General features: G+C 44.7%; 1 protein-coding gene and 1 long non-coding RNA gene across 2 annotated transcripts in view; both read right to left on the bottom strand.

Moving 5' to 3' along the window:
• LOC135554654 (uncharacterized) overlaps window positions 1–26178 on the bottom strand; it is a 77529-nt gene that overhangs the window by 16444 nt on the left and 34907 nt on the right. The gene's annotated exons all lie outside the window — the stretch shown is intronic.
• The window catches only part of LOC135554653 (nuclear GTPase SLIP-GC-like), a 47187-nt gene that overhangs the window by 12590 nt on the left and 8419 nt on the right, over window positions 1–26178 (bottom strand). The window contains exons 5-17 of the mRNA XM_064987064.1: window positions 25646–25868; window positions 24901–25122; window positions 24479–24694; window positions 15879–16057; window positions 15697–15727; window positions 15466–15567; window positions 14814–14898; window positions 14157–14290; window positions 13881–14060; window positions 9570–9727; window positions 9376–9481; window positions 5574–5682; window positions 4976–5109 (exon numbers count right to left, since the gene is read on the bottom strand). Coding sequence (XP_064843136.1) covers window positions 4976–5109; window positions 5574–5682; window positions 9376–9481; window positions 9570–9727; window positions 13881–14060; window positions 14157–14290; window positions 14814–14898; window positions 15466–15567; window positions 15697–15727; window positions 15879–16057; window positions 24479–24694; window positions 24901–25122; window positions 25646–25868 — 1879 coding nt within the window. The remainder of the gene's footprint in view (window positions 1–4975; window positions 5110–5573; window positions 5683–9375; window positions 9482–9569; window positions 9728–13880; window positions 14061–14156; window positions 14291–14813; window positions 14899–15465; window positions 15568–15696; window positions 15728–15878; window positions 16058–24478; window positions 24695–24900; window positions 25123–25645; window positions 25869–26178) is intronic.

Raw genomic sequence — 26178 nt, 5'->3', positions numbered from 1 at the left:
CCCCAATCAATCTACTTAAAATAAAAGTGTGCCTGTTTATATTACTCTGTTCTCATGCACCTTACTTCGCCTCTAGTACACCCCTTGACAGAATTACACAACTCTATGGAGTCAGCAGGAGTATGTACCCCGGTTAGAGGAGTCGAGGAGCGCGTCCAGGAACATTCGGCCATGTTACAACCTTCTTGGTGCCATGATGGATCACGTTGTCCAGACCATGGACCACTGGGAGAGACAGGAAGTTTCTCCAGTGCCTCGACCTGCACAACCGGGGTTGTCTCCACCCGTCCCATCCGTAGAGATTCCAGTGGGAGAATACAACTGGACCTCTACCTGGCCACTGCACCCAGCTCCCTCGGGAAGGGAGAGAGTGGCCGCCCACGTCTCCTGTCTTACAGGAATAGCGCTGGAGTGGGCAAACGCCGTGTGGAGAGAAGGAGACACGGCGTCAGACCACTTCGAGGAGTTCACCCGTCGCTTCCGAGCCGTCTTCAACCATCCACCCGAGGGCAGAGCGGCGGGGGAAAGGCTCTTCCATTTGAGGCAGGGGACGAGGAGCGCCCAGGACTTCGCCCTGGAATTCCGGACCTTGGCCGTCGGAGCAGGCTGGAATGACAGGGCCCTCATCGACCAAAATCGATGCAGACTACGAGATCGACATCCGACGTGAGCTGGCCTGCAGGGATGCCACCATTTCCTTTGACCAACTGGTGGATTTGTCGATCCGGTTGGATAACCTGCTGGTCACCTGTGGACGTCCAGAGGGGGCTCTGTCGGTTCCATCTTCCAGAACCCCCGCTCCGGTGCCCATGGAGTTAGGGGGGGCTGCTCATAGGGAGACTGGAGGAGGAGCCATCACGTGCACCATCTGTGGCCGCAGAGGACACACTGCCGGTCGGTGCCGTGTTGGTTCCTCTGGGAGTCGAGGCAACAGGGTGACTCTGGCGTCACCCCAGGTGAGTTTGCACCACACTCATCCAGAGTCCTCTGTTGATCAACTGTTTGTGCCTGTTTGTTTCCCTGAGGTTTCCCCACATTCCCAGCATAAGGCGCCCGTCGATTCAGGTGCAGCTGGGAATTTTATCGACAGAGCATTAGCCATTAGGTTAGGGATCCCCATTTTTCCTATTGTTAGACCCTTCCCGGGACATGGTCTAGATAGTCGACCATTAGGGTCCGGGCTAATCAGGGAGGCCACCATCTCCTTGGCCATGGTTATGCAGAGGGATCATGAGGAGAGAATCAGTCTCTTCCTCATTGACTCTCCTGAGTTTCCTGTGGTACTAGGCCTTCACTGGTTGACTCTGCATAACCCCACTATTTCCTGGCAACAGAGGGCTCTCACAGGGTGGTCGCGAGAGTGCTCAGGGAGGTGTGTAGGGGTTGCCATTGGTGCTACCACAGTGGAAAGTCCAGACCAAGTCTCCACCGTGCACATCCCCCAGAATATGCCGATTTGGATCTCGCCTTCTGTAAAAAGAAGGCGAATCAATTACCACCTCATCGACGGGGGGATTGTGCGATAAATCTGCTGGCAGACGCTGCGCTTCCCAGGAGTCACGTATATCCCCTGTCGCAAGCGGAGACGGTGGCTATGGATACATATGTCTCTGAATCCCTGCATCGGGTACATTCGGCCCTCTACTTCACCCGCCTCCTTGAGTTGATTTTTTGTGAAGAAGAAGGATGGAGGTTTACACCCGTGCATTGACTATAGAGGTCTCAATCAAATCACGGTGAGGTACAGTTACCCGCCACCTCTTATCGCCACGGAGATTGAGTCAATGCACGGGGCGTGCTTCTTCACAAAACTGGAACTCAGGAGTACGTATAACCTGGTGCGTATCCGGGAGGAAGACGAGTGGAAGACAGCGTTCAGTACCACCACAGGGCGTTATGAGTACCTCGTCATGCCGTACGGGTTGATGAATGCTCCATCAGTTTTCCAATCCTTTGTAGACAAGATTTTCAGGGACCTGCAAGGGCAGGGTGTAGTGGTGTATATCGATGACATTCTGATATACTCCGCTACACGCGCCGAGCATGTGTCCTTGGTGCGCAAGGTACTTGGACGACTATTGGAGCATGATCTGTATGTCAATGCTGAGAAATGCCTGTTCTTTCAGCAGGCCGTCTCCTAGGGTATCGCATATCCACATCGGGGTGGAGATGGAGAGTGACCGCATTGCAGCCATGCGTAATTGGCTGACTCCCACCACGGTAAAGGATGTGCAGCGATTTTTAGGGTTTGCCAATTACTACCAGAGATTTATCCGGGGTTTTGGCCAGGTTGCTGCGCCCATTACCTCACTGCTGAAGCGGGGTCCTGTAAGGTTGCAGTGGTTGGCTGAGGCGGACAGGGCTTTTGGGATCCTGTGCTCGCCCATCCGGATCCCTCTTTGGCATTCATAGTGAAAGTGGACGCGTCCGAGGCTGTGCTCTCACAGCGCTCGGGCACGCCATTGAATCTCCACCCCTGTGCTTTCTTCTCGAAGAAGCTCAGCCCAGCGGAGCACAACTATGATGTGGGGGACCGGGAGTTGTTGGCTGTGGTTAAAGCATTGAAGGCGTGGAGACATTGGCTTGAGGGGGATAAACAACCTTTTCTCATCTGGACTGACCACCGCAACCTGGAGTACATCCGGGCAGCGAGAAGCCTGACGAGGATTCAGTTAAGGTGGGCCATGTTCCTTACCCGTTTTTTGTTTACCCAATCCTACAGACCAGGTTACCAGACTCCCATACTCCCGGCCTCCTGCCTGGTAGCGCCGGTCGTGTGGGAGCTGGATGCGGATATTGAGCAGGCGTTGTGTACAGAGCCCGCTCCCCTCCAGTGTCCTGTTGGGCACATGTACGTTCCGTCTGCTGTCCGTGACCAGTTGATCTGGTCACACACGCCACCCTCCTCTGGTCATCCGGGGATCAGTCGGACGGTGCTCTGTCTGACTGGGAAGTACTGGTGGCCCACTTTGGCTGTGGACGTGAGGGTTTATGTCTCATCCTGCTCGGTGTGTGCCCAGTGTAAGGCTCTGAGACACCTGCCCAGAGGTAAGTTACATCCCTTACCCGTTCCACAACGACCTTGGTCACATCTGTCAGTGGATTTCCTAACAGATCTTCCTCTTTCACAGGGAAACACTACAATCCTTGTCATTGTGGATCTTTCTTCTAAGTCTTGTCATCTCATCCTCTGCCTGGTCTTCCTACGGCCCTACAGACTGCGGAAGCACTATTTACTCACGTCTTCCGGCACTACGGGGTGTTTGAGGATATAGTGTCGGATCGGGGTCCCCAGTTCATGTCGAGAGTTTGGAAGGCGTTCATGGAACGTCTGGGGGTCTGGAGAGGGTAGAGAGAGTCAACCAGGATGTGGGCAGGTTTCTGCGGTCCTATTGCCAGGACCGGCCAGGGGAGTGGGCAGCGTTCGTGCCCTGGCCCGAGATGGCACAGAACTCACTTCGCCACTCCTCCACTAACCTCTCCCCCTTTCAGTGCGTATTGGGGTACCAGCCGGTTCTGGCACCCTGGCATCAGGGTCAGACTGAGACTCCTGTGGTGGATGACTGGTTTAGGCGCACGGAGGAGACATGGGAGGCTGCCCGTGTCCAACTCCAGCGCGCCGTGGGTCGCCAGAAAACCAGCGCGGACCGTCACCGCAGTGAGACCCCGGTGTTCGCACCAGGGGACCGGGTCTGGCTCTCGACCCATAACCTGCCCCTCCGCCTGCCCTGCCGGAAGCTGGGTCCGCGGTTTGTGGGGCCATTTAAAGTCCTGAGGAGGGTGAACGACGTATGTTACAGATTACAGCTTCCCTCTGATTATCGTATTAACTCCTCGTTCCATGTGTCTCTCCTCAGGCCGGTGGTGGCTGGTCTGCTCCAGGAATCTGAGGTGCGGGAGGTCCCTCCTCCCCCTTTGGACATCGAGGGGGGCCCCGGCGTACATCGTTCATTCCATCCTGGATTCGAGGCTTCGAGTGGGGGGGCTTCAGTACCTCATGGAGGGGTACGGGCCGGATGAGATGTGCTGGGTTTCGGTTGCAGATGTTCTGGATCCTGAACTACTGCGTGAGTTTCACCATCACCGGATCCTCCGGTTCGTCCTCGAGGCCGGTGTCGGCGCACCGCTGGTGCCGCGCGTCAAGGGGGGGTACTGTCACGACTTCCCCCGAAATTGGCTCCTCTCCTTGTTCGGGCGGCGTTCGGCGATCGACGTCACCGGCTTTCTAGCCATTGCCTGTGTTTTGAGCGTGTTTGATTTATGTAGTGCTCTCGTGTTTTTGTAACGAAAATAAAAGTGCGCCTGTTTATATTACTTTACCCCTTGACAATAATTTACATTAGGGTTGGATTTGGATTAAAATAATGCCAACCTGATACTCTAACACAAGATTGTAATGCCTAGGGATAATTATCTGTACAAAGAAACAGCTGCGTTGATTCACTCTATCCAATCATAGCAGCAAACCGTGAGAGAGACCTGCCCATTATGCAGCTCCTTGGACTTGTTAACATAAGACAAGACATCGCCAATGTTATGTTGAAAGAACACTTGGCCCCTAAGTCCTTTATGGAGAGGCCACTTGCTGATGTGTTTGATAGTGATCACTCCAGTCTGCCACTGTTTTGGACAAAATTAGAATTGAAACGATGCACTTGCATACCAACTGCCACTTTTCAATATTTCACAATTCTAAACCCATTCGCGAGCACCTTGTGTCCCCCGCGGCCTGTTCTGTAACATGATTCGCTATGAAACTCTTACGTGAACTGAACTCTGTTCCATTACCTGTTTTCAAAAGTCAAATCAAATTTTAAATGCAGGTGAGCTGGTTCTACTCTTTTGGGGAATTATCTGGTGTTTTTTGGGAATTATCTGGTGTTTTGTGGTAAACTGAGTGTGTCAAGCATAAGACCTGTGGTGCCCATATTAATACTTCAATAATTGAATTGGAACAGTGACAAAAGTATCCTACCCTGAGCTTGGTTAGGAGCGTCAGCATCTTCCCCTTAGCATCGTGGAACATGGTGCTCTTTGATGACTCAATGTGACTCTCGAGTATGTCCTGCATTCTCTTTAGGGATCCTTTCCCATGTACATTTGAGGCCTCTAAAAATCAGAGAAAAATAGTTTACAAAGTAAGTTATATAAAGTTACGGTTATGAGGTCACTGGGTCACTGCTATACAATGATTGCTAAAGGCATAGTTCAGCCAATTGACATACAGTATTTAGTGATTTTTCCTTTGACAGCAGTCTATGGACCTTGTATCTGCAATCCACACTTTTGGTTTTGTTAAACTATCAACGGCCAACAAACTATTTAAGCATTTTTTAGAAGTAAAACCAATGTCAACCATTTAGCATGTTTAAAATATAAAATCATAATTTGCTGGCAGTGGCTAGTTGAACAGAACTAAAGTGTGGATTGCAGTCACTCCTCGTGCACAGATTGTTTTCAGGGTTAAGGAAAGAAATATCTAAAATTTGTGTAACTATTGTTTTCTGATTGCTATTGACATGCATATTAAAAGGTAATTATAGTGACAGAATGATACTGACAGTTAGACTGACCTGTATAGGAGGGGAGCATGGAGAACATGATTGACTTGATGAGCGAAGAGTAAATTACCTTCTTCCTCTGGATGATCTCATGTTTAAGATCTGCCTTCAATTTGTGTTCCTTTTTGACACCAGAAAAAAAAAATATTATGAATATTAGTCTTCTTAACGCTACACTTTACTTGACCGCATTTATTGGAAGGTCATAAATAATTTCACTGGTGGCAAGCAGAGCAGGGGGGAAACATGAATGATTCATGGGGCCCTATCCTGGTAGGGGCCCCTAAATGTTGAGAGAATTATTTGCTTATCATTTAAAAAATGTTAAACAAAAAAATCTGTGCTGAAAATTAAAAGGTATAACCATAATTAGATCAGGCATCTCTTCTACCCAACCATCCCATTTGTAAGCCCCCCATAATGCAAATGGTTTGGTCCATTCTCTAGGAGGAGAAAAAAATACAGCTGATCTGACAGTTGCTCTGGCATGTAAAGACTAAGCATTCACAAAAGATAACCACTAAACCCCCTCAAAAACGAAATTGGGTTTCCAGAAAAGGAAAGGAAGCAAACCGGGACAAATACATCAAAATTCAGGAAAAAGTTACTCACTACGATTTTTCCCAGAAAAAAAAAGAGAAGGATTTGAGTGGTAAGTCAGTGCAGACTACAATGCCCGAAATGAGCAGCCGAGCTTGCCAATATAGCTAGCTAGATAGCTTGCTAGCTACATGTAGCTGCCTACCGTGGACTCAGTCGGCTTGGTCAGAGCAGTAATTATTAACATGATGATGATGAGCTACCACTACCAGCTATGGCTAGCTAATTAGCTATTATTTAGATATTATAACTGTATTCCCCAATATTCGCGTGATATTTGTTAGCTAGCTAGACTAAAATTAAAACCTAACTTGTAGCCTACCTATCCATACTGTAGATGCTACTACTACTACTGCTGTAGACACAGATCCCAACGTGTCTACTACATGAAGTTGAAACGGCAGACCTTGGAGGTGAGGCAGTTGTTTTGTAGCAGCAACATAACTAGACCATTTTATAATTGTACGGTTAGGCACATGATAACTTTGACACACTAAAAATATGTATTATATTTGATATGTATACTATTAAAAAATATATATTTCAGTAGTAGATTTTTTGTACGGTAACCTTTGTAGGAGCCAACCTAAAATGTCCTTTGTTTACTCACTTCCTAGTGCCTAGAGAGCCCCAGGTAGGCAGAATGTCAGCAGAAAGCTGTCAGACAGACTCTGATGCAGAGGAGAGCAGGGAGGAGAAAGAGGAGTTAAAGAGTAGCAGCAGTGCCAGTGAAGGAGTGACAGAAGAGATTGAACAAGCAGGTAATAAGGGAAAGGAAGAGTATGGACAGATGCAAAGTGAGGAAGATGAGGTTTTAGAAGATCCAGCACTGTGGCCAGAGAAAGTACAAGACCATGAAAGGGAAGCTATTGTTTGCAGACTAGCCAACAGGTGTGGTGAGGAGACAGAAGTGTATAAAATCATGCCCCCAGACTCAGAAGGCAAGCCATTCCCCAACTATTTACAGTACAGTAAGTCAGCAAACGGAAGAGAAAAGGTGCAGAGAGACTGGCTTCTTTATAGTGTAAAGGCATTATATTGCATTCCATGTGTAAACCATTACCCAGTTTTCCGATTAGTAAGGATGGCTATAATATATCATCAGTGAAATGGCAGAGAAAGTATGACAAACTGCCAGAGCATGAGGATGGTGTGTCTCACAAGAACTGTTACTGGAAATGGAAAAATCTGCAGCATACCATAACAACAGCTACAGGTATAGACAGTTAGCTGCAGAAACAAATCCAGTCAGAAATGTATAAAAACAGACTTCTAGAAAGGATTGTGGATGTGACACTGTACTTCGCATCTAGGAATCTGCCATTCTGGGGGAAATCACTCAATCTTGATGATGTACATAATGGACAGGGAAAGTAAAGGGAGTTCAAGCACACATACTGCAAAAAGAATCCACGGGCCACATACTCACCTTGTTCCTCCCATACTCTTAATCTTGTGGGTGTACATGCAGCTCAGTCGTACCCAAAAATATCAACCTTGTTTTGGCTGAGTAAATGGTCTTTCCAATCTGTTCAGTGCCAGCCCAGAGCGATGGGCTATTCTCAAGGAGAAGACTGGCTGCTGTCTTAACCGCCTTTCAGACAAGTGATGGAGTGCGCGTAATGCTGTGGTCCGACCAGTGGCAACTCATTTACCGTCTATCATCAAGGCCCTAGACATGCTTCTTGCTACCTGTAGCCTGACAAACGAAGCCAAATCTGAGGCAAAAGGTCTGAAAATCTACTTAATGTCTTTCAAGGCAATCTTCCTGCTCACTTTCTGGGTAAAATATTTGCAGTGTATTTAGAATAGAAACCTAATTCTTCAGTCAGGAAATATTTCTCTGGACACTGGAGTAGCTCACATTAAGACACTACAGGAAGAAATACAGGCTCTGTGTAATCAATGGGACGCTGTTCTGGTTGTAACTACTCAGTTTCACAGTGAACAGAGGAGTCGCCAGAAAAAAAGAAAACGTTTCCCTGATGAGACTGAAGATGACATTGCAAATGAACAGTAAAATGAGTCCTATATCGACATAACCTGAAAGGCCGCTCAGAAAGGAATAAGCCACTGCTCGAAAACCACCATTAAAAAAGCCAGACTATGGTTTGCAATTGCACATGGGGACAAATATTGTACTTTTTGGAGAAATGTCCTCTGGTCTGATGAAACAAAAATAACTGTTTGGCCATAATGACCATCGTTATGTTTGGAGGAAAAAGGGGGAGGCTTGCAAGCCAAGAACCCCATCCCAACCGTAAAGCACGGGGGTGGCAGCATCATGTTGTGGGGGTGCTTGGCTGCAGGAGGGACTGGTGCACTTCACAAAATAGATAGTACCATGAGGAATGATAATTATGTGGATATATTGAAGCAACATCTCTAGACATCAGTCAGGAAGTTAAAGCTTGGTCGCAAATGGGTCTTGCAAATCGACAATGATCCCAAGCATTCTTCCAAAGTTGTGGCAAAATGGCTTAAGAACAAAGTCAAGGTATTGTAGTGGCCATCACAAATACCTGACCTCAATCCTATAGAAAATGTGTGGGCAGAACTGAAAAAGCGCGTGCGAGCAAGGAGCCCTACAAACCTGACTCAGTTACACCAGCTCTGTCAGGAGGAATGAGCCAAAATTCACCCAACTTATTGTGGGAAGCCTGTGGAAGGCTACCCGAAATGTTTGACCCAAGTTAAACAATTTAAAGGCAATGCTACCAAATACTAATTGAGTGTATGTACATTTCTGAACCAATGGGAATGTGATGAAAGAAATTAAAGCTGAAATAAATCACTCTAGTATTATTCTGACATTTCACATTCTTAAAATAAAAGTGGTGATCCTAACTGACCTAAAACAGGGAATTTTTACTAGGATTAAATGTCAGGAATTGTGAAAAACTGAGTTTAAATGTACTTGGCTAAGGTGTATGTAAACTTCCGACCACCTGTAGGCAAAGGATGAAGGTGGAAACTAGAATCTGTACAATTTATGTATAGAGCAGCAGATGCTTATAGTTAGTACATTTAATATCACATATTGTTCAGTATGTTATTTTAATCTGAAACATTCTGATTTCTATGTTATGGGCCCAATATTTTTTTTTCTTCAATTGGCCCCAAAATTCTGGCAATGCCCCTGGTACCATCTATGATACAATTTCACAGTTAACATCCAACCAAATGTACATAACACAGTTGTATTTCCACAAACCTCAGTTTTGAGGAATGCCAGCTGAGGGAACATGGTTTCTTCATCATGGCGCTCTAAGAGGATGCTGAAACTATCAATCTTTGCAGATATAGATTTCTGAGATTTCCTAGAAGACATGATGATAACCATGTTATTCAAGCGGTGTGTCTTTGCCCCAATAAATGTGTCTGTAAGGCACGTAGAACATAACTTACTTGAATGTTTTTGAAAATATATTTTTAATGGCATCGCACAGAGAGCTGCTCAGAGAAGCGTTCATGTTTGTTTTTACTCCATTTTTTGACCTGCAGAACCCCTGGCCGTTGCATACAGCTCTCAGGGTCTGGTGGTACCCCCCTCCTCCTTTTCCTTTCTGAAAAAAACATAAAACATTATCATGATTTTGTCAGATTGGAGTTTTCCTTATTTCATCTTGTTCTAAGAGCAGCTCTTTCCTCCATGGAAAAAACAAATGCTAAGGTTTGGCAAGAAATGCATTCCAAATCCAAATAAGTTTAGAGTTATGGGTTGGATACGAACCAGGGACCTTAAGTCAGCTTTCATCCAACCAATCACATTTGTTCAAAAAAAAAAAAATGGCACATGCTTCGTAAACAACAGGTGTAGACTAAAAGTGAAATGTTTTCAATACAGAGAGAGATAAAATAAATAATAGAAACATAATAACACAAGAAATAAATACACAATGATTAATGATAACTTTGCTATATACGCAGGGTACCAGGACAAAGTCAATGTGCAGGGGTACAAGGCAATTGAGGTAGATATGTACATATAGGTTGGGATAAAGTGACTAGGCAACAGGATAGATAATAAACAGTAACAGCAGCGTATGTTATGAGTCAAAAGAGTTAGAGCAAAAAGGGTCAATGCAGATAGTCCGGCTAGCTATTGGTTAACTATTTAGCAGACTAACAGTCTAGCACACTATTGACCTTGAGAAAGAGCTGCGTTTATAACAGGGTTTAATAAATTACACTCAGAACAAGATTGAATCAACTGGGCTCAGAACAAGATTGAATAAACAGTGCTCAGATCAGTGGAGACTCCATCATTGAGCACCACACTTTTAGGTAAAAAAGGTTTTTGGAGGCTTGCCTCTTGTTTGTTATTTTGGCATTAATACGTGTCATCTAAGTTTGCAAACAATGTAAAAACATTCAATTGAGTTAATAAAGCCGCATACAAACACGGTCTCTTTTTGCCTTCTGCCTAAATGACTACAGACCCGTAGCACTCACGTTCGTAGCCATGAAGTGCTTTGAAAGGCTGGTAATGGCTCACATCAACACCATTATCCCAGAAACCCTAGACCCACTCCAATTTGCATACCGCCCAAACAGATCCGCAGATGATGCAATCTCTATTGCACTTCACACTGCCCTTTCCCACCTGGACAAAAGGAACACCTACGTGAGAAATCTATTAATTGACTACAGCTCAGTGTTCAACACCATAGTACCCTCAAAGCTCATCACTAAGCTAAGGATCCTGGAACTAAACATCTCCCTCTGCAACTGGATCCTGGACTTCCTGACAGGCCGCCCCCAGGTGGTGAGGGTAGGTAGCAACACATCTGCCACGCTGATCCTCAAAACTGGAGCTCCCCAGGGGTGCGTGCTCAGTCCCCTCCTGTACTCCCTGTTCACCCACGACTGCATGGCCAGGCATGACTCCAACACCATCATTAAGTTTGCTGATGACACAACAGTGGTAGGCCCGATCACCGACAACGATGAGACAGCCTATAGGGAGGAGGTCAGAGACCTGGCCGGGTGGTGCCAGATTAAACAACCTTTCCCTCAATGTCACCAAGACAAAGGAGATGATTGTGGACTACAGGAGAAGGAGCACCGAGCACGTCCCCATTCTCATCGACGGGGCTATAGTGGAGCAGGTTGAGAGCTTCAAATTCCTTGGTGTCCACATCAACAAACTAGATTGGTCCAAACACACCAAGACAGTCGTGAAGAGGGCACGACAGAGCCTATTCCCCCTCAGGAAACAAAAAGAATTTGGCATGGGTCCTGAGATCCTCAAAAGGTTCTACAGCTGCAACATCGAGAGCATCCTGACCGGTTGCATCACTGCCTGGTACGTTAATTGCTCGGCCTCCGACCGCAAGGCACTTCAGAGGGTAGTGCGTATGGCCCAGTACATCACTGGGGCAAAGCTGCCTGCCATCCAGGACCTCTACACCAGGCGGTGTCAGAGGAAGGCCCTAAAAATTGTCAAAGACCCCAGCCACCCCAGTCATAGACTGTTCTCTCTACTACCGCATGGTAAGCGGTACCGGAGTACCATGTCTAGGACAAAAAGGCTTCTCAATAGTTTTTACCCCCAAGCCATAAGACTCCTGAACAGGTAACCAAATGGTTACCCGGACTATTTGCATTGTGTGCCACCCCCCAACCCCTCTTTTAAGCTGCTGCTACTCTATGTTTATCTTATATGCATAGTCACTTTAACTATACATTCATGTACATACTACCTAAATTGGCCCGACCAACCAGTGCTCCCGCACATTGGCTATCTGCATTGTGTCCCACCACCCGCCAACCCCTCTTTTTACGCTTCTGCTACTCTCTGTTCATCATATATGCATAGTCACTTTAACGATACCTACACGTACATACTACCTCAATAAGCCTGACTAACAGGTGTCTGTATATAACCTTGCTACTCTTTTTCCAATGTCTACTGTTGTTTTATTTCTTTACTTACCTACACACACACACACACACACACACACACTTTTTTTTTGCAGCATTGGTTAGAGCCTGTAAAGTTTACACCTGTTGTATTCGGCGCACGTGACAAATAAACCTTGATTTGAGTTAGGCAGCTCCAAATTGCAGGTGTTTTAGCCTAGCTCAGTGCTTTCTGTGGTGGGGCTCGCCAGCAGAAAATACAGAGCGTTGCACCTGATTGGCTCAGTTTTCTGTCATGATTGGCTCAATTTTCTGTCACTCATGGGACAGTACGTCATCCCCAATTCTAAGGTTAGAGCACGAAAATGTTAGCCCCTTGGCTTCTGCCATGGAGTTATATTAGAAGTGCCCATCCAAGAGGCTCAAGGTCATTGGCCACAGATAGAATGACATCATATCATGTTATATCTACAATAGCTTTGATTTGACTGATCTAATCAGCATCTTACTCTCAAAGTCTTAGCTAGCAGTCATCATCAGTTGTCATCAAGTCGACAATCTACTGGCAAATCCTTTTTAATCCTTGTCATATGAAGAACAATAATGAAGAGAAATTATAGGTCAAATGTATCGGTGCTCATCGGCCATTGTACAAAAAGATTACACAACAAGTTGGAAATCGCAAATTCAACAATGAGTCATTTGGAAGGAATCAGTGGATAACTGCAAGCGTTGCAAAGAAACCACAAACATTAGCCATTCAATGGAGTAGATGTGTGTTTTTGTCAGAGTTCCACCATAAATACAGAGAATGCCAGACTTTGATGACAAAATCTGCCAACAAAGGACCACCTCACCACCTTCACAAGGTGAGTCGAGAAATGTCTTGTATGCTGCTGCATAAATGATGAAATATGCCAGGGAGATATGTATACTGTAGGTAAGAAAGTAATACTAAGTGTATGTTGTGTAGTAAGCTGTTAGTAGCCCATGTGCCTCACCCTAATAATTTGGTGTATTTTCACCAACACGGTATTGTAAACACATCGTTCGTGGCCCGGTGTGTGCTTGTTTGGCTACTTGTCTTTGTACAGCTTTGACAGTGCTACTGATAGTACGTAGTTGTGGTGCTTGGCTTGCACGTGCAAATTCAGCACACACAACATTATATCATGTAATTGTGTTATTTGACGTGTCAAATGAAAAGCTTATTTAACACATATAGAGTTATATGAGGTGTGTCTTTTTTGACACGCAAAGACCCAAACGGGGTTCAATGTGCCTCACCTTAATAATTTGGTCTATTTTCACCTCTTATTTTCGCCTACTGTTCTAACTTGGTGGTGCGCAAATAGCCTATAACCTGTTTTAGAGAAATGTAATCATAGAAAATTGTAAGAGCTTTCATTGTCTGTTTAAATGCCCCATTTATTTATCCTATGGTTCTGACGTGTACAAGGTGTACACTAAGAACGGCCCATGTTCTGATTTCTGTCACTGCACATTTCAAAAGTGCTGAACAAATAGTTATATTGACTGCGTCCGTCGTTGCATTCTCATTAATGTCTTAAATCGAAATTATGGATTGCCTCTTATTCGCTTGTTGCCCCCTTATGCCATAGTTTGTACATCTCAATTGTCAGTAGAAGCCACATTTGTTTAAGCAAGTCAGCCATATCCACTATATTTTATGTGTAGTGGCTTTGCTGACATGCATCCCACTTTTTTTCTTTGTTTGCCCCACCAAGATTTACATGTTAAAATTGCCACTGGCTCAGATCAAGTTTGAAGAAGTAAAACTCCATTGAACCCTGCTAGAACCTTATGGCCCAGCCTAAGGTACCATTGACTTACTGGTGCTATCACTTCCTCCTTGGCTCTTGTCACACATGTCTTCTCTGACTCTAGCACTCCGGCTGAAAGGCACTTGTCAAACTCCATGTGAATGTCTGACATGAACTGGTCAATGTTCTGGAGCTCATCTTCCAGCCTTTGTTCTAGAAGCTTGTGCAATTTTTCTTTTTCGGTCTCCATCTTAAACACAACAGAGAACAACCAATCCGTAAATATATTGAGATGGATCAAGGGTACATTAATCTTTAAAAAAGGCTAATGCATTAAAGGCAATACCGATTTGGTGATCTCGTGGTTTACCACGTGGACCAGGGAGAGGATCCCATAGGCTCCAATCACATAATCTCTCATCACTTTTTCTGACCGTTGGTCGTTCAAGCTTTTCAGCAGAGCTCTCAGCTCAGGTATCTCTGAAAATGAGATGTATTTTGTCATTTTTCTGTTCATGTACAATAATCTTTAGGTCAACAATCATTGTTTGAGCAAAGAAAGTTGTTGTTAGATTCATATTCAGGTTGAGTATATGACTTAGAACAATTTATATATAATTTATAATAACAGCCCCAACTCCAATAGATTAGGTGTAAAGAGATGGTATTTGCAAATTGTGCCGGGCACTTGTTCTACTTTCGGTCTTGTTTAACTTTTTTTTACCTTTACCATACCCTGACACTTACCCTAATACACATTCATTATACAGTACCTAACCTTTCAAGGTTCTTGTGTCCTAGAAGTCATTTGCATAAGTTTGCCAAAATAACATTGCATGTAAATGTTTTTTAAAAAGTAGTATTTCAATGTTTTGCTAAAATGTATGTGACGTTTTCAAAAATATATATATTTGCAGTTTTTTTTTGCTGTTTGCAACAAACAAATCTGTTTGCACGTATTCCTACTGGAGGTTTTGTTGCACAATAATGCAAGTGATCATACCTGTCTCTTCTTGTCTCAGAATGCAGTTGTTATCCTTCTGGAATTCTTGAGAACTAACAGTAAACACTTGCATTTCATCAATAGCCTGAATGTATTTCATAGATGAAATGGCAAAAGATAAACAATACATCAATATAAATATCAATCAATCATCAGTCAATCATTGCTGAAGTAGCTAAACTGGTTGTTTTGGAGTTACTTCAGGGACATTTCCAAGTTTTTGAATAATACAAAATTGCATTTACCTATTCAATGAACTTCCGGTCTAAGAATGCTAATGCCATTTTAACGGATTTTATATTCGTCTAATTCAAGGGAACACCTTTGTCTTGACAGATAACGTCATTCTAACACGACCAAGTTGCCATGAACCATCAGTTCATTAGCATTTTTCTCATTTCATGTCTAAATCATCTTAAAGTAACTTCATTGAGCTACACAAGCACTTTGAGATGGTTTGAGACGCTTTGGACATAGAACGCAAAACAATGCATTTGCATTTTTGGCCACAAAAGCTAAAAAGTTTGCATGTGGAGACAGTAGCTAGGTCAACAAAATAAAAGCATGGATTGCCGTCTTACCTCATCCATACACTGCAGGGAAGGAAACTCTTTATAGTTTCTTATTTGGTTAAGAAAATAAAACATCTTACGTCATATGGGTTGCTGTAATTCTCTTGAATTTCCATCTTGGCTTGTTGATTTCGGTGCAATATGCATGCACGTTTCTGCTCCTCTGAATAGTTAGAAGAGTCCTAATTGCATGTGAAATAAGAGGAGACCATGAGAGATATCCATACAGTGACATATTTGAGTCTCTATAAACCAACTATTTGTTTATAGTTCTGTAAACAAAGTATTTGTTATATTTTGTGTAGATGTACCTCTATGTGAAGGTCTTCATCGTCCATTTCACTGAAATTGGAATTTGTTCTTTATTAGTGATGTATAAGCAGTGAAAATATATCTATATCTGGGTAGGTAATTGTTAACAAATATTTGTTCAGTAATCGCAATATATTAAACTGTTAAAGCAGTAACAGAATTTGAGTTTAAAATGTCTCACAGCATATAATTGTCTGGGTTGATGTTGTCTGTCTTAGTACAGATGAAGGTGATGTTCTGACACTGTCCACCAGGACCCATATTACTGATGCTGTTGTCCAGTATATTCCATGCATCACTGTCAGCCGCGGCCCGGTCAATGTCAGCCACGACCCACACAGAGGAGCACTTAGTAATGTACTAGGTGAGGTAAAATAAAACATTGGACATAGTGTAAAATATTTGAAGCCATAATCAACATTTCACTCATCATTCAAGCTGATTCTTTTTTGGTGTAAATGATGAGTTGAATGGCAATGGTTCTAATGCTGGAATTCAATCTAACCCGCTATAGTAATGCTTACAGTGCCGTTATTTGGAGAGAAAAAATGTCTGCACTCACACACACACACACACACACACACACACACGCACACACACACACACACACACACACACACACACACACACACACACACACACACACACACACACACACACACACACTTCTTTGAAGTAGGTTTTTATTGCCCTAATGAAAATGTAGTTAATAAACTACATTTTACCTACTGAATACCTACTGTATTCATGTTATCTGATGAAATTGCTGTACAATGCACACTGATGACATAAATTAACACTGCAGAGCTCTTCGTCTCCTATGCCGTGCCTTGATTGTATTACTGTTGATGATATCTGGAAATGTGCATGTATATCCTGGCCCATCTACTGTTGCTAGCCCCAATTATGCCTTGTGCTCTGATATCTGCTTCACTGATATCTGCTCCCATAAAAGCCTGGGGTTTCTGCACATTAACACTAGAAGCTTATTACCTGAAATTGATCAATTTAAAGTGTGGGATCACAGCTCCAATCCAGATGTGTTGGTCATTACTGAGACGTAGTTAAGGAAGAGTGTTTTGAATACTGATGTTAACCTTTTTGGTTATAACCTCTTTCGGCAAGACAGATCTTCCAAAGGTGGGGGAGTGTCAATCTTTACCAAGGATCACCTTCAGTGCTAGGTTATCTCCACCAAGTCTGTCCCCAAACAATTTGATTTGCTGGTTTTAAGTATTGAACTTTCAAATAGCTCTTTATTGAGTGTTGCTGGGTGCTATCGTCCTCCATCAGCACCGGCCTGTACCCTACCTGCCCTAAAGCTCTCTCCTGGCCCCTTACACCAATTCTGAATGTGTCCTGCTAGTTGACCTAAACTGGGACATGCTTAAAACACCTGACCATGTCCTAAAACAATGGGACTCCCTAAATCTTTCTCAGATTTTCACCAATCCCACAAACACTCAGAAAAGGCTACTCTCCTCAATGTTATCCTCACAAATAATCCTGATAGGTATCAGTCTGGTGTTTTCTGTAATGACCTTAGTGATCACTGTTTTACAGCCTGTGTTCGTAATGGCTGTTCAGTGAAACGACCTGTCCTGATTTGTCATAGACGCTCGCTAAAAAACTTTGAGCAAGCCTTCCTTCATAAACTGGCCTCTGTAAAATGGTATAGAATCAGGTTGATCCCCTGTGTTGAAGACGCTTGGACATCCTTTTTTTTAAATTTCAGTGGTATTGTTAACAAACACGCCCCCATAAAGAAAATGAGAATTAAAAAACAGGTTCAGCCCCTGGTTCGACCGTGATCTTGCAGAGTTACTAAACTCCGGTTCCGGGTTGGAGCGAGCGGTCGCATCTACACTTCGGTCCGCAGGTAGTATAACTTTTCATTACATTTCATTATAGTACAACGGTTGATTTGTCTAATCTTAGCAATTTCTTCTTAGCTAGCTACATAGCCGTCTTTGTATCAAAGATAATTGCGTAATTATCGTATTTCGTCGTCCTAACGTAGTCTACACTGCTTTCTGCCCAGCAGCTAGCTAACGTCCACTAGCACAGCAGCTAGCTAACGTCCACTAGCACTGTAGAAACTATTACACTCAACGACTCGATTAGTGTAGTGTTAGCTAGCTACATAGTTGTCTTTGCTGATCGTATTTTGTCGTCCTAATGTAGTCTACACTGCTTTCTGCCCAGCAGCTAGCTAACGTCCACTAGCACAGCAGCTAGCTAACGTCCACTAGCACTGTAGAAACTATTACACTCAATGACTCGATTAGTGTAGTGTTACCTAGCTACATAGTTGTCTTTGCTGTCTTCGTATCCAAGGTAATTGTGTAGCTTAGAGTGTGTAGACTTAGAGTGATTATCTTAATTTACCGAGGTTAGCTAGCCAGCTATTTGTCGTCCTTAACGTAGGAGTCACTGCTAGCTAGCTAGCCAACAGCTAGCCAACGTCTTCCGAATTGAACTTCAACAACCCGGTCAACATTCCGCCTCGCTCCACAGGTAGTATCACATTTTCATTTCACTTCATTACAGTACAACGGTTTGATTTGTTTGATCGTAGCTAGCTAGCTACTTAGCCGTCTTTGTATCTAAGACAATTGTGTAGTCTGGAGCAATTTTCTAGGTTAGCTAGCCAGCTATTGTCGTTCTTTTAACGTAACGTTACGTAATCAACACTGCTAGCTAGCCAGCTAGCCCCGAATAGCAGCACTGTAGAAACTATTACACTCGACGGAACGACTTGATTAGTGTAGTGTCAACAACGTAGCCACTGCCAGCTAGCCTACTCCAGCAGTACTGTATCATTTCAATCATTTTAGTCAATAAGATTCTTGCTACGTAAGCTTAACGTTCTGAACATTCGATAAGTGTAGTCCACTTGTCATTCCAATCTCCTTTGCATTAGCGTAGCCTCTTCTGTAGCCTGTCAACTATGTGTCTATCTATCCCTGTTCTCTCCTCTCTGCACAGACCATACAAACGCTCCACACCGCGTGGCCGCGGCCACCCTAATCTGGTGGTCCCAGCGCGCACGACCCACGTGGAGTTCCAGGTCTCCGGTAGCCTCTGGAACTGCCGATCTGCGGCCAACAAGGCAGAGTTCATCTCAGCCTATGCCTCCCTCCAGTCCCTCGACTTCTTGGCACTGACGGAAACATGGATCACCACAGACAACACTGCTAGTCCTACTGCTCTCTCTTCGTCCGCCCACGTGTTCTCGCACACCCCGAGAGCTTCTGGTCAGCGGGGTGGTGGCACCGGGATCCTCATCTCTCCCAAGTGGTCATTCTCTCTTTCTCCCCTTACCCATCTGTCTATCGCCTCCTTTGAATTCCATGCTGTCACAGTTACCAGCCCTTTCAAGCTTAACATCCTTATCATTTATCGCCCTCCAGGTTCCCTCGGAGAGTTCATCAATGAGCTTGATGCCTTGATAAGCTCCTTTCCTGAGGACGGCTCACCTCTCACAGTCCTGGGCGACTTTAACCTCCCCACGTCTACCTTTGACTCATTCCTCTCTGCCTCCTTCTTTCCACTCCTCTCCTCTTTTGACCTCACCCTCTCACCTTCCCCCCTACTCACAAGGCAGGCAATACGCTCGACCTCATCTTTACTAGATGCTGTTCTTCCACTAACCTCATTGCAACTCCCCTCCAAGTCTCCGACCACTACCTTGTATCCTTTTCCCTCTCGCTCTCATCCAACACTTCCCACACTGCCCCTACTCGGATGGTATCGCGCCGTCCCAACCTTCGCTCTCTCTCCCCCGCTACTCTCTCCTCTTCCATCCTATCATCTCTTCCCTCTGCTCATACCTTCTCCAACCTATCTCCTGATTCTGCCTCCTCAACCCTCCTCTCTTCCCTTTCTGCATCCTTTGACTCTCTATGTCCCCTATCCTCCAGGCCGGCTCGGTCCTCCCCTCCCGGTCCGTGGCTCGACGACTCTCTGCGAGCTCACAGAACAGTGCTCCGGGCAGCCGAGCGGAAATGGAGGAAAACTCGCCTCCCTGCGGACCTGGCATCCTTTCACTCCCTCCTCTCTACATTTTCCTCCTCTGTCTCTGCTGCTAAAGCCACTTTCTTCCACTCTAAATTCCAAGCATCTGCCTCTAACCCTAGGAAGCTCTTTGCCACCTTCTCCTCCCTCCTGAATCCTCCTCCCCCTCCCCCCCTCCTCCCTCTCTGCAGATGACTTCGTCAACCATTTTGAAAAGAAGGTCGACGACATCCGATCCTCGTTTGCTAAGTCAAACGACACCGCTGGTTCTGCTCACACTGCCCTACCCTGTGCTCTGACCTCTTTCTCCCCTCTCTCTCCAGATGAAATCTCGCTTCTTGTGACGGCCGGCCGCCCAACAACCTGCCCGCTTGACCCTATCCCCTCCTCTCTTCTCCAGACCATTTCCGGAGACCTTCTCCCTTACCTCACCTCACTCATCAACTCATCCCTGACCGCTGGCTACGTCCCTTCCGTCTTCAAGAGAGCGAGAGTTGCACCCCTTCTGAAAAAACCTACACTCGATCCCTCCGATGTCAACAACTACAGACCAGTATCCCTTCTTTCTTTTCTCTCCAAAACTCTTGAACGTGCCGTCCTTGGCCAGCTCTCCCGCTATCTCTCTCAGAATGACCTTCTTGATCCAAATCAGTCAGGTTTCAAGACTAGTCATTCAACTGAGACTGCTCTTCTCTGTATCACGGAGGCGCTCCGCACTGCTAAAGCTAACTCTCTCTCCTCTGCTCTCATCCTTCTAGACCTATCGGCTGCCTTCGACACTGTGAACCATCAGATCCTCCTCTCCACCCTCTCCGAGTTGGGCATCTCCGGCGCGGCCCACGCTTGGATTGCGTCCTACCTGACAGGTCGCTCCTACCAGGTGGCGTGGCGAGAATCTGTCTCCTCGCCACGCGCTCTCACCACTGGTGTCCCCCAGGGCTCTGTTCTAGGCCCTCTCCTATTCTCGCTATACACCAAGTCACTTGGCTCTGTCATAACCTCACATGGTCTCTCCTATCATTGCTATGCAGACGACACACAATTAATCTTCTCCTTTCCCCTTCTGATGACCAGGTGGCGAATCGCATCTCTGCATGTCTGGCAGACATATCAGTGTGGATGACGGATCACCACCTCAAGCTGAACCTCGGCAAGACGGAGCTGCTCTTCCTCCCGGGGAAGGACTGCCCGTTCCATGATCTCGCCATCACGGTTGACAACTCCATTGTTTCCTCCTCCCAGAGCGCTAAGAACCTTGGCGTGATCCTGGACAACACCCTGTCGTTCTCAACTAACATCAAGGCGGTGGCCCGTTCCTGTAGGTTCATGCTCTACAACATCCGCAGAGTACGCCCCTGCCTCACACAGGAGGTGGCGCAGGTCCTAATCCAGGCACTTGTCATCTCCCGTCTGGATTACTGCAACTCGCTGTTGGCTGGGCTCCCTGCCTGTGCCATCAAACCCCTACAACTCATCCAGAACGCCGCAGCCTGTCTGGTGTTCAACCTTCCCAAGTTCTCTCACGTCACCCCGCTCCTCCGCTCTCTCCACTGGCTTCCAGTTGAAGCTCGCATCCGCTACAAGACCATGGTGCTTGCCTACGGAGCTGTGAGGGGAACGGCACCGCAGTACCTCCAGGCTCTGATCAGGCCCTACACCCAAACAAGGGCACTGCGTTCATCCACCTCTGGCCTGCTCGCCTCCCTACCACTGAGGAAGTACAGTTCCCGCTCAGCCCAGTCAAAACTGTTCGCTGCTCTGGCCCCCAATGGTGGAACAAACTCCCTCACGACGCCAGGACAGCGGAGTCAATCACCACCTTCCGGAGACACCTGAAACCCCACCTCTTCAAGGAATACCTAGGATAGGATAAAGTAATCCTTCTCACCCCCCCCCCCCTTAATGATTTAGATGCACTATTGTAAAGTGGCTGTTCCACTGGATGTCAGAAGGTGAATTCACCAATTTGTAAATCGCTCTGGATAAGAGCGTCTGCTAAATGACTTAAATGTAAATGTAAATGTAAATGTAATTGCATTTGGCGAAAGGCTCAGCACACGCACACGCTGACTGGCTCTCATTCAGGCAAATTAGAAATAAGTGCACTTGGGCTATCCGGAAGGCCAAGGTTAGTTACTTTAAGAAGCAGGTCTCTCTCTGTGGGTCTAACCCCAAGAAGTTCTGGAAACCAGTTAAAGACCTGGAGAATAAACCCTCCTACTCACAGCTGCCCATGTCCCTTAAAGTTGATGACGTGGTTGTTACTGACAAGAAGCACATGGCTGTGCTCTTTAATCACCACTTAATTAAGTCAGGATTCCTATTTGACTCAGCCATGCCTCCTTGCCGTCCAACATTTCCTCATCTCCCACCCCTTCTAATATGACTATCCCTGATGCTTCTCCCTCTTTTTACCCTGCCAAGCTACAAAGTTTCTCCCTGCAGGCAGTCACTGAGTCTGAGGTGCTAGAGAAGCTCCTGAAACATGACACCAACAAAACATCTGGGTCAGATGGTTTAGACCCTTTCTTCTTCAAGGTTGCTGCCCCTATCATTGCCAAGCCTATCTCTGACGTTTTTAACCTTTCTGGGTAAGTTCCCATTGCTTGGAAGGCAGCCATGGTTCGTCCTTTATTTATAACTGTTATAGGCCTATTTCTATTTCACCCTGTTTATCAAAAGTGTTGGAAAAACTTGTCAATAATCAACTGACTGGCTTTCTTGATGTCTATAGTATTCTCTCTGGTATGCAATCTGGTTTCCGCTCAGGTTATGCATGTGTCACTGCAACCTTAAAGGTCCTCAATGATGTCACCATTGCCCTTGATTCTAAGCAATGTTGTGCTGCTCTTTTTATTGACTTGGCCAAAGCTTTTGATACAGTGGACAATTCCATTCTTGTGGGCCGGCTAAGGAGTATTGGTGTCTCTGAGGGGTCTTTGGCCTGGTTTGGCCACTCTCTCAGAGTGCAGTGTATAATGTCAGAAAATCTGCTGTCTCAGCCACAGCCTGTCACCAAGGGAGTACCCCAAGGCTCAATCCTAGGTCCCACACTCTTCTCAATTTACATCAACAACATAGCGCAGGCAGTAGGAAGCTCTGTCATCCATTTATATGCAGATGATACAGTCTTATACTCAGCTGGCCCCTCCCCGGATTTTGTGTTAAATGCTCTACAGCAAAGCTTTCTTAGTGTCCAACAAGCTTTCTCTACCCTTAACCTTGTTCTGTACATGTCCAAAACAAAGGTAATGTGGTTCGGCAAGAAGAATACCCCTCTCCCCACAGGTGTGATTACTACCTCTGAGGGTTTAGAGCTTGAGGTAGTCACCTCATACAAGTACTTGGGAGTATGGCTAGACAGTACACTGTCCTTCTCTCTGATTCAGATGACCATCCTACCCATGCTAGATTACGGAGACATAATTAGATTATAGATTAGCAGGTAAGGGTGCTCTCGAGTGGCTAGATGTTCTTTACCATTCGGCCATCAGATTTGCCACCAATGCTCCTTATAGCACACATCACTGCACTCTCTACTCCTCTGTAAACTGGTCATCTCAGTAGACCCATTGCAAGACCCACTGGTTGAAGCATATTTATAAAACCCTCTTAGGCCTCACTTCCCCCTATCTGAGATATCTACTGCTGCCCTCATCCTCCACATACAACACCCGTTCTGCCAGTCACATTCTGTTAAAGGTCCCCGAAGCACACACATCCCTGGGTCACTCATATTTTCAGTTCGCTGCAGCTAGCGACTGGAACGAGCTGCAACAAACACTCAAACTGGACAGTTTTATCTCTTCAATCAAAGACTCAATCATGGACACTCTTACTGACAGTTGTGGCTGCTTTGCATGATGTATTGTTGTCTCTACCTTCTTGCCCTTTGTACTGTTGTCTGTGACCAATAATGTTTGAACCATGTTTTGTGCTGCTACCATGTTGTGTTGCTACCATGTTGTTTTCATGTTGTTTTGCTACCATCCTGTGTTGTCGTCTTAAGTCTCTCTTTATGTAGTGTTGTGTGTTTTGTCCTATATTTCTGTGTTATCTTTTTTTTAAATCCCAGCTCCCGTCCCCGCAGGTCTTTTGCCTTTTGGTAGGCCGTCATAACTGACTTGCATAGTTAAATTAAGGTTAAAAAATATAAAAATACAGATGTCTTATTAAATGCATAATTTAGCTTGAATGCAAAAAGTACTAAAATGTATTCTTAAAATAAATTGTTTCTTCTTTTTGCTTTTTGGGGTTCTGCATAAGCAAAAAAGCACTCCATACCTACTGTAAACTATGGTGGTGGATCTTTGATGTTAAGGTGCTATTTCACTTCAACTGTTCCTGGGGCCCTTGTTATGGTCATGGGCATCAGGAACTTTACCCGGTACCAGGACATTTTAGCCAAAACCTGTTTGCCTCTGCCAGGAGGCTGAAACTTAGATGCAAGTGGATCCCAGCAAGACAATGACCCCAAGCACAAATCAAAATCCACAAAGAAATTGTTAATAAAACATTTTTTGGGTGAAAATTAATTTTAGTTTTAAATAAACTTTTTGAATGTACATTTCTTTGCATTTATTTTGAAAAACATGCCCTGACAATATACAATATAAAATTTACTTTTTGGTAAGGAAGGCTTAACCAAAACCATTCTCTGATTAAACCAAATAAATACCACACACTACAGCATACCTTCAGGTTCAATTAAATTGAGACCTACTGTAAATGCATTCAGAAATGATCACAAAAGTAAAAGATTACCGATTCCCACATCTCATCTCTGGCCTTGTTGCAGTCTCCAGTTCCTGGAAGATCCACCAGCACAATGTGTTCCAGAAGATCCTTGGAGTTTGGCATCTTGATGGTCACATACTTCACAAGTGGCCAGTAGTGTATCTGAGATGAGTTAGATTGTTTCCCATGTATCTTTCTTTTGCTTCGTATGTAGCAGGCGATCTCTGTAGAGAACTTTGTGGCCTGTCAAATAATGTAATATTATTCTTAAGTCACACTCTGCCACTTTACAACTTTCTGGTATATTTAAACATTGATGGCTATTATGCATTTCATGTTGTATGTCATGCTGTATTGAAGTTCAGGGGTTAAAATGGGAATAATTTGGACTCAAATTGGATATCAGAAAGCAAAAAAGACCCTTATAAAAGAGGCTTAAAATGACTTACTGTGTCAAATGACAGGATTTTCCTAGTTGATGAGAGAAACTCTGGGATGTCGCTGAATGTCTCTGACTCCAGTGACTTCAGTTCATCAAAGCTTTTCCCGACTGCATCTTCTCCGTACAATGCCTGGATTTTACTGTCTGCCATATTCACCATCCTTTTATCTTTCTCCTCACCATCCATTTCTTTGATTTTCAAAAGTGATTCCAGCTCCTTCTCCCATTCCTAAAAAAAGTCAAACATTATTATTTTACTGAATATATTATATATTTATATGATGGATCAAATGTTTCATTACCCACATATTATAATAAATAAATGATAAATACTTTGTTGAGGGAGACATACTTGATTTGACTGTGATATGTTGTTGTCTCACCTAACTATCTTAAGATTAATGCACTAATTGTAAGTCGCTCTGTATAATAAAATCAGCTAAATCAGGTTTCCCAAACTCGGTCCTGGGTCCAACCCTGCATGCATGTTTATTTTTTGCCGTAGCACTACACAGCTGAATCAAATAACCAGCACATCCTCAAGCAATCATTAATTGAATCAGCTATGTAGTGCTAGGGAAACAAACAAAACGTGCATCCAGGCCGGGGGGGGCTATGTGCTAAATCACAAAAATGTTAAAGTGATCATATCAGCATGGTGTCAGGACAAAACTTGGTGTCTAAGTGACTTCAACTGGTCTTCAAAATTTCACAAATTATATCTTGAGGTTTATCAACATTGCTAAAATCACCTCTTTAGCAATGAAGTCAATCTCAGCCACGTAGTTGGAGTCAGTCATATTGGCCTCCACCTGGATGATGACTGATGTGCATGCGCCAACAGTCCCTGAGGGCAGCAAGGTCTTCACCCCCAAAATGGCATTCATCAGTGAGCTCTTACCAGCTCCTGACCTCCCAAATACACCAACAACAACTTTGTCGTCAATGATAGCCTCCAAAGCTGAGATTTTGTTCCTGTAAAGAGTGAAGCACAGAAGAGCAATGTCACACTAAAAATGTAATTAATTGACTTGAGGTCTATCTATACATAAACAGTAGAAAGCAGAGGGGTGTACTACGAAGTGAGATAGAGGAGTTAGCAAGCTAACTTTTGTCAACTCTGAATTCAAATTGAGATAACCGTTGACACTGTGGCTCACCTTTTAGCCAGGTACATTTCTATGACAATGAATCCTAAAGTTCTTACTCTACCTGCTCTGGGGCAGGCTAACTCCAATGTATGCTAAATAAAGGTTCTGCGGATAGAGTTACATTTTTCACCGGA

This window comes from Oncorhynchus masou, chromosome 14 (assembly GCF_036934945.1).
Source record: "Oncorhynchus masou masou isolate Uvic2021 chromosome 14, UVic_Omas_1.1, whole genome shotgun sequence".
Classification (NCBI taxonomy): Eukaryota; Metazoa; Chordata; class Actinopteri; order Salmoniformes; family Salmonidae; genus Oncorhynchus; species Oncorhynchus masou.
Note: the sequence above shows the minus strand (reverse complement) of the source record. Positions and strands in the feature narration are given on the sequence as shown.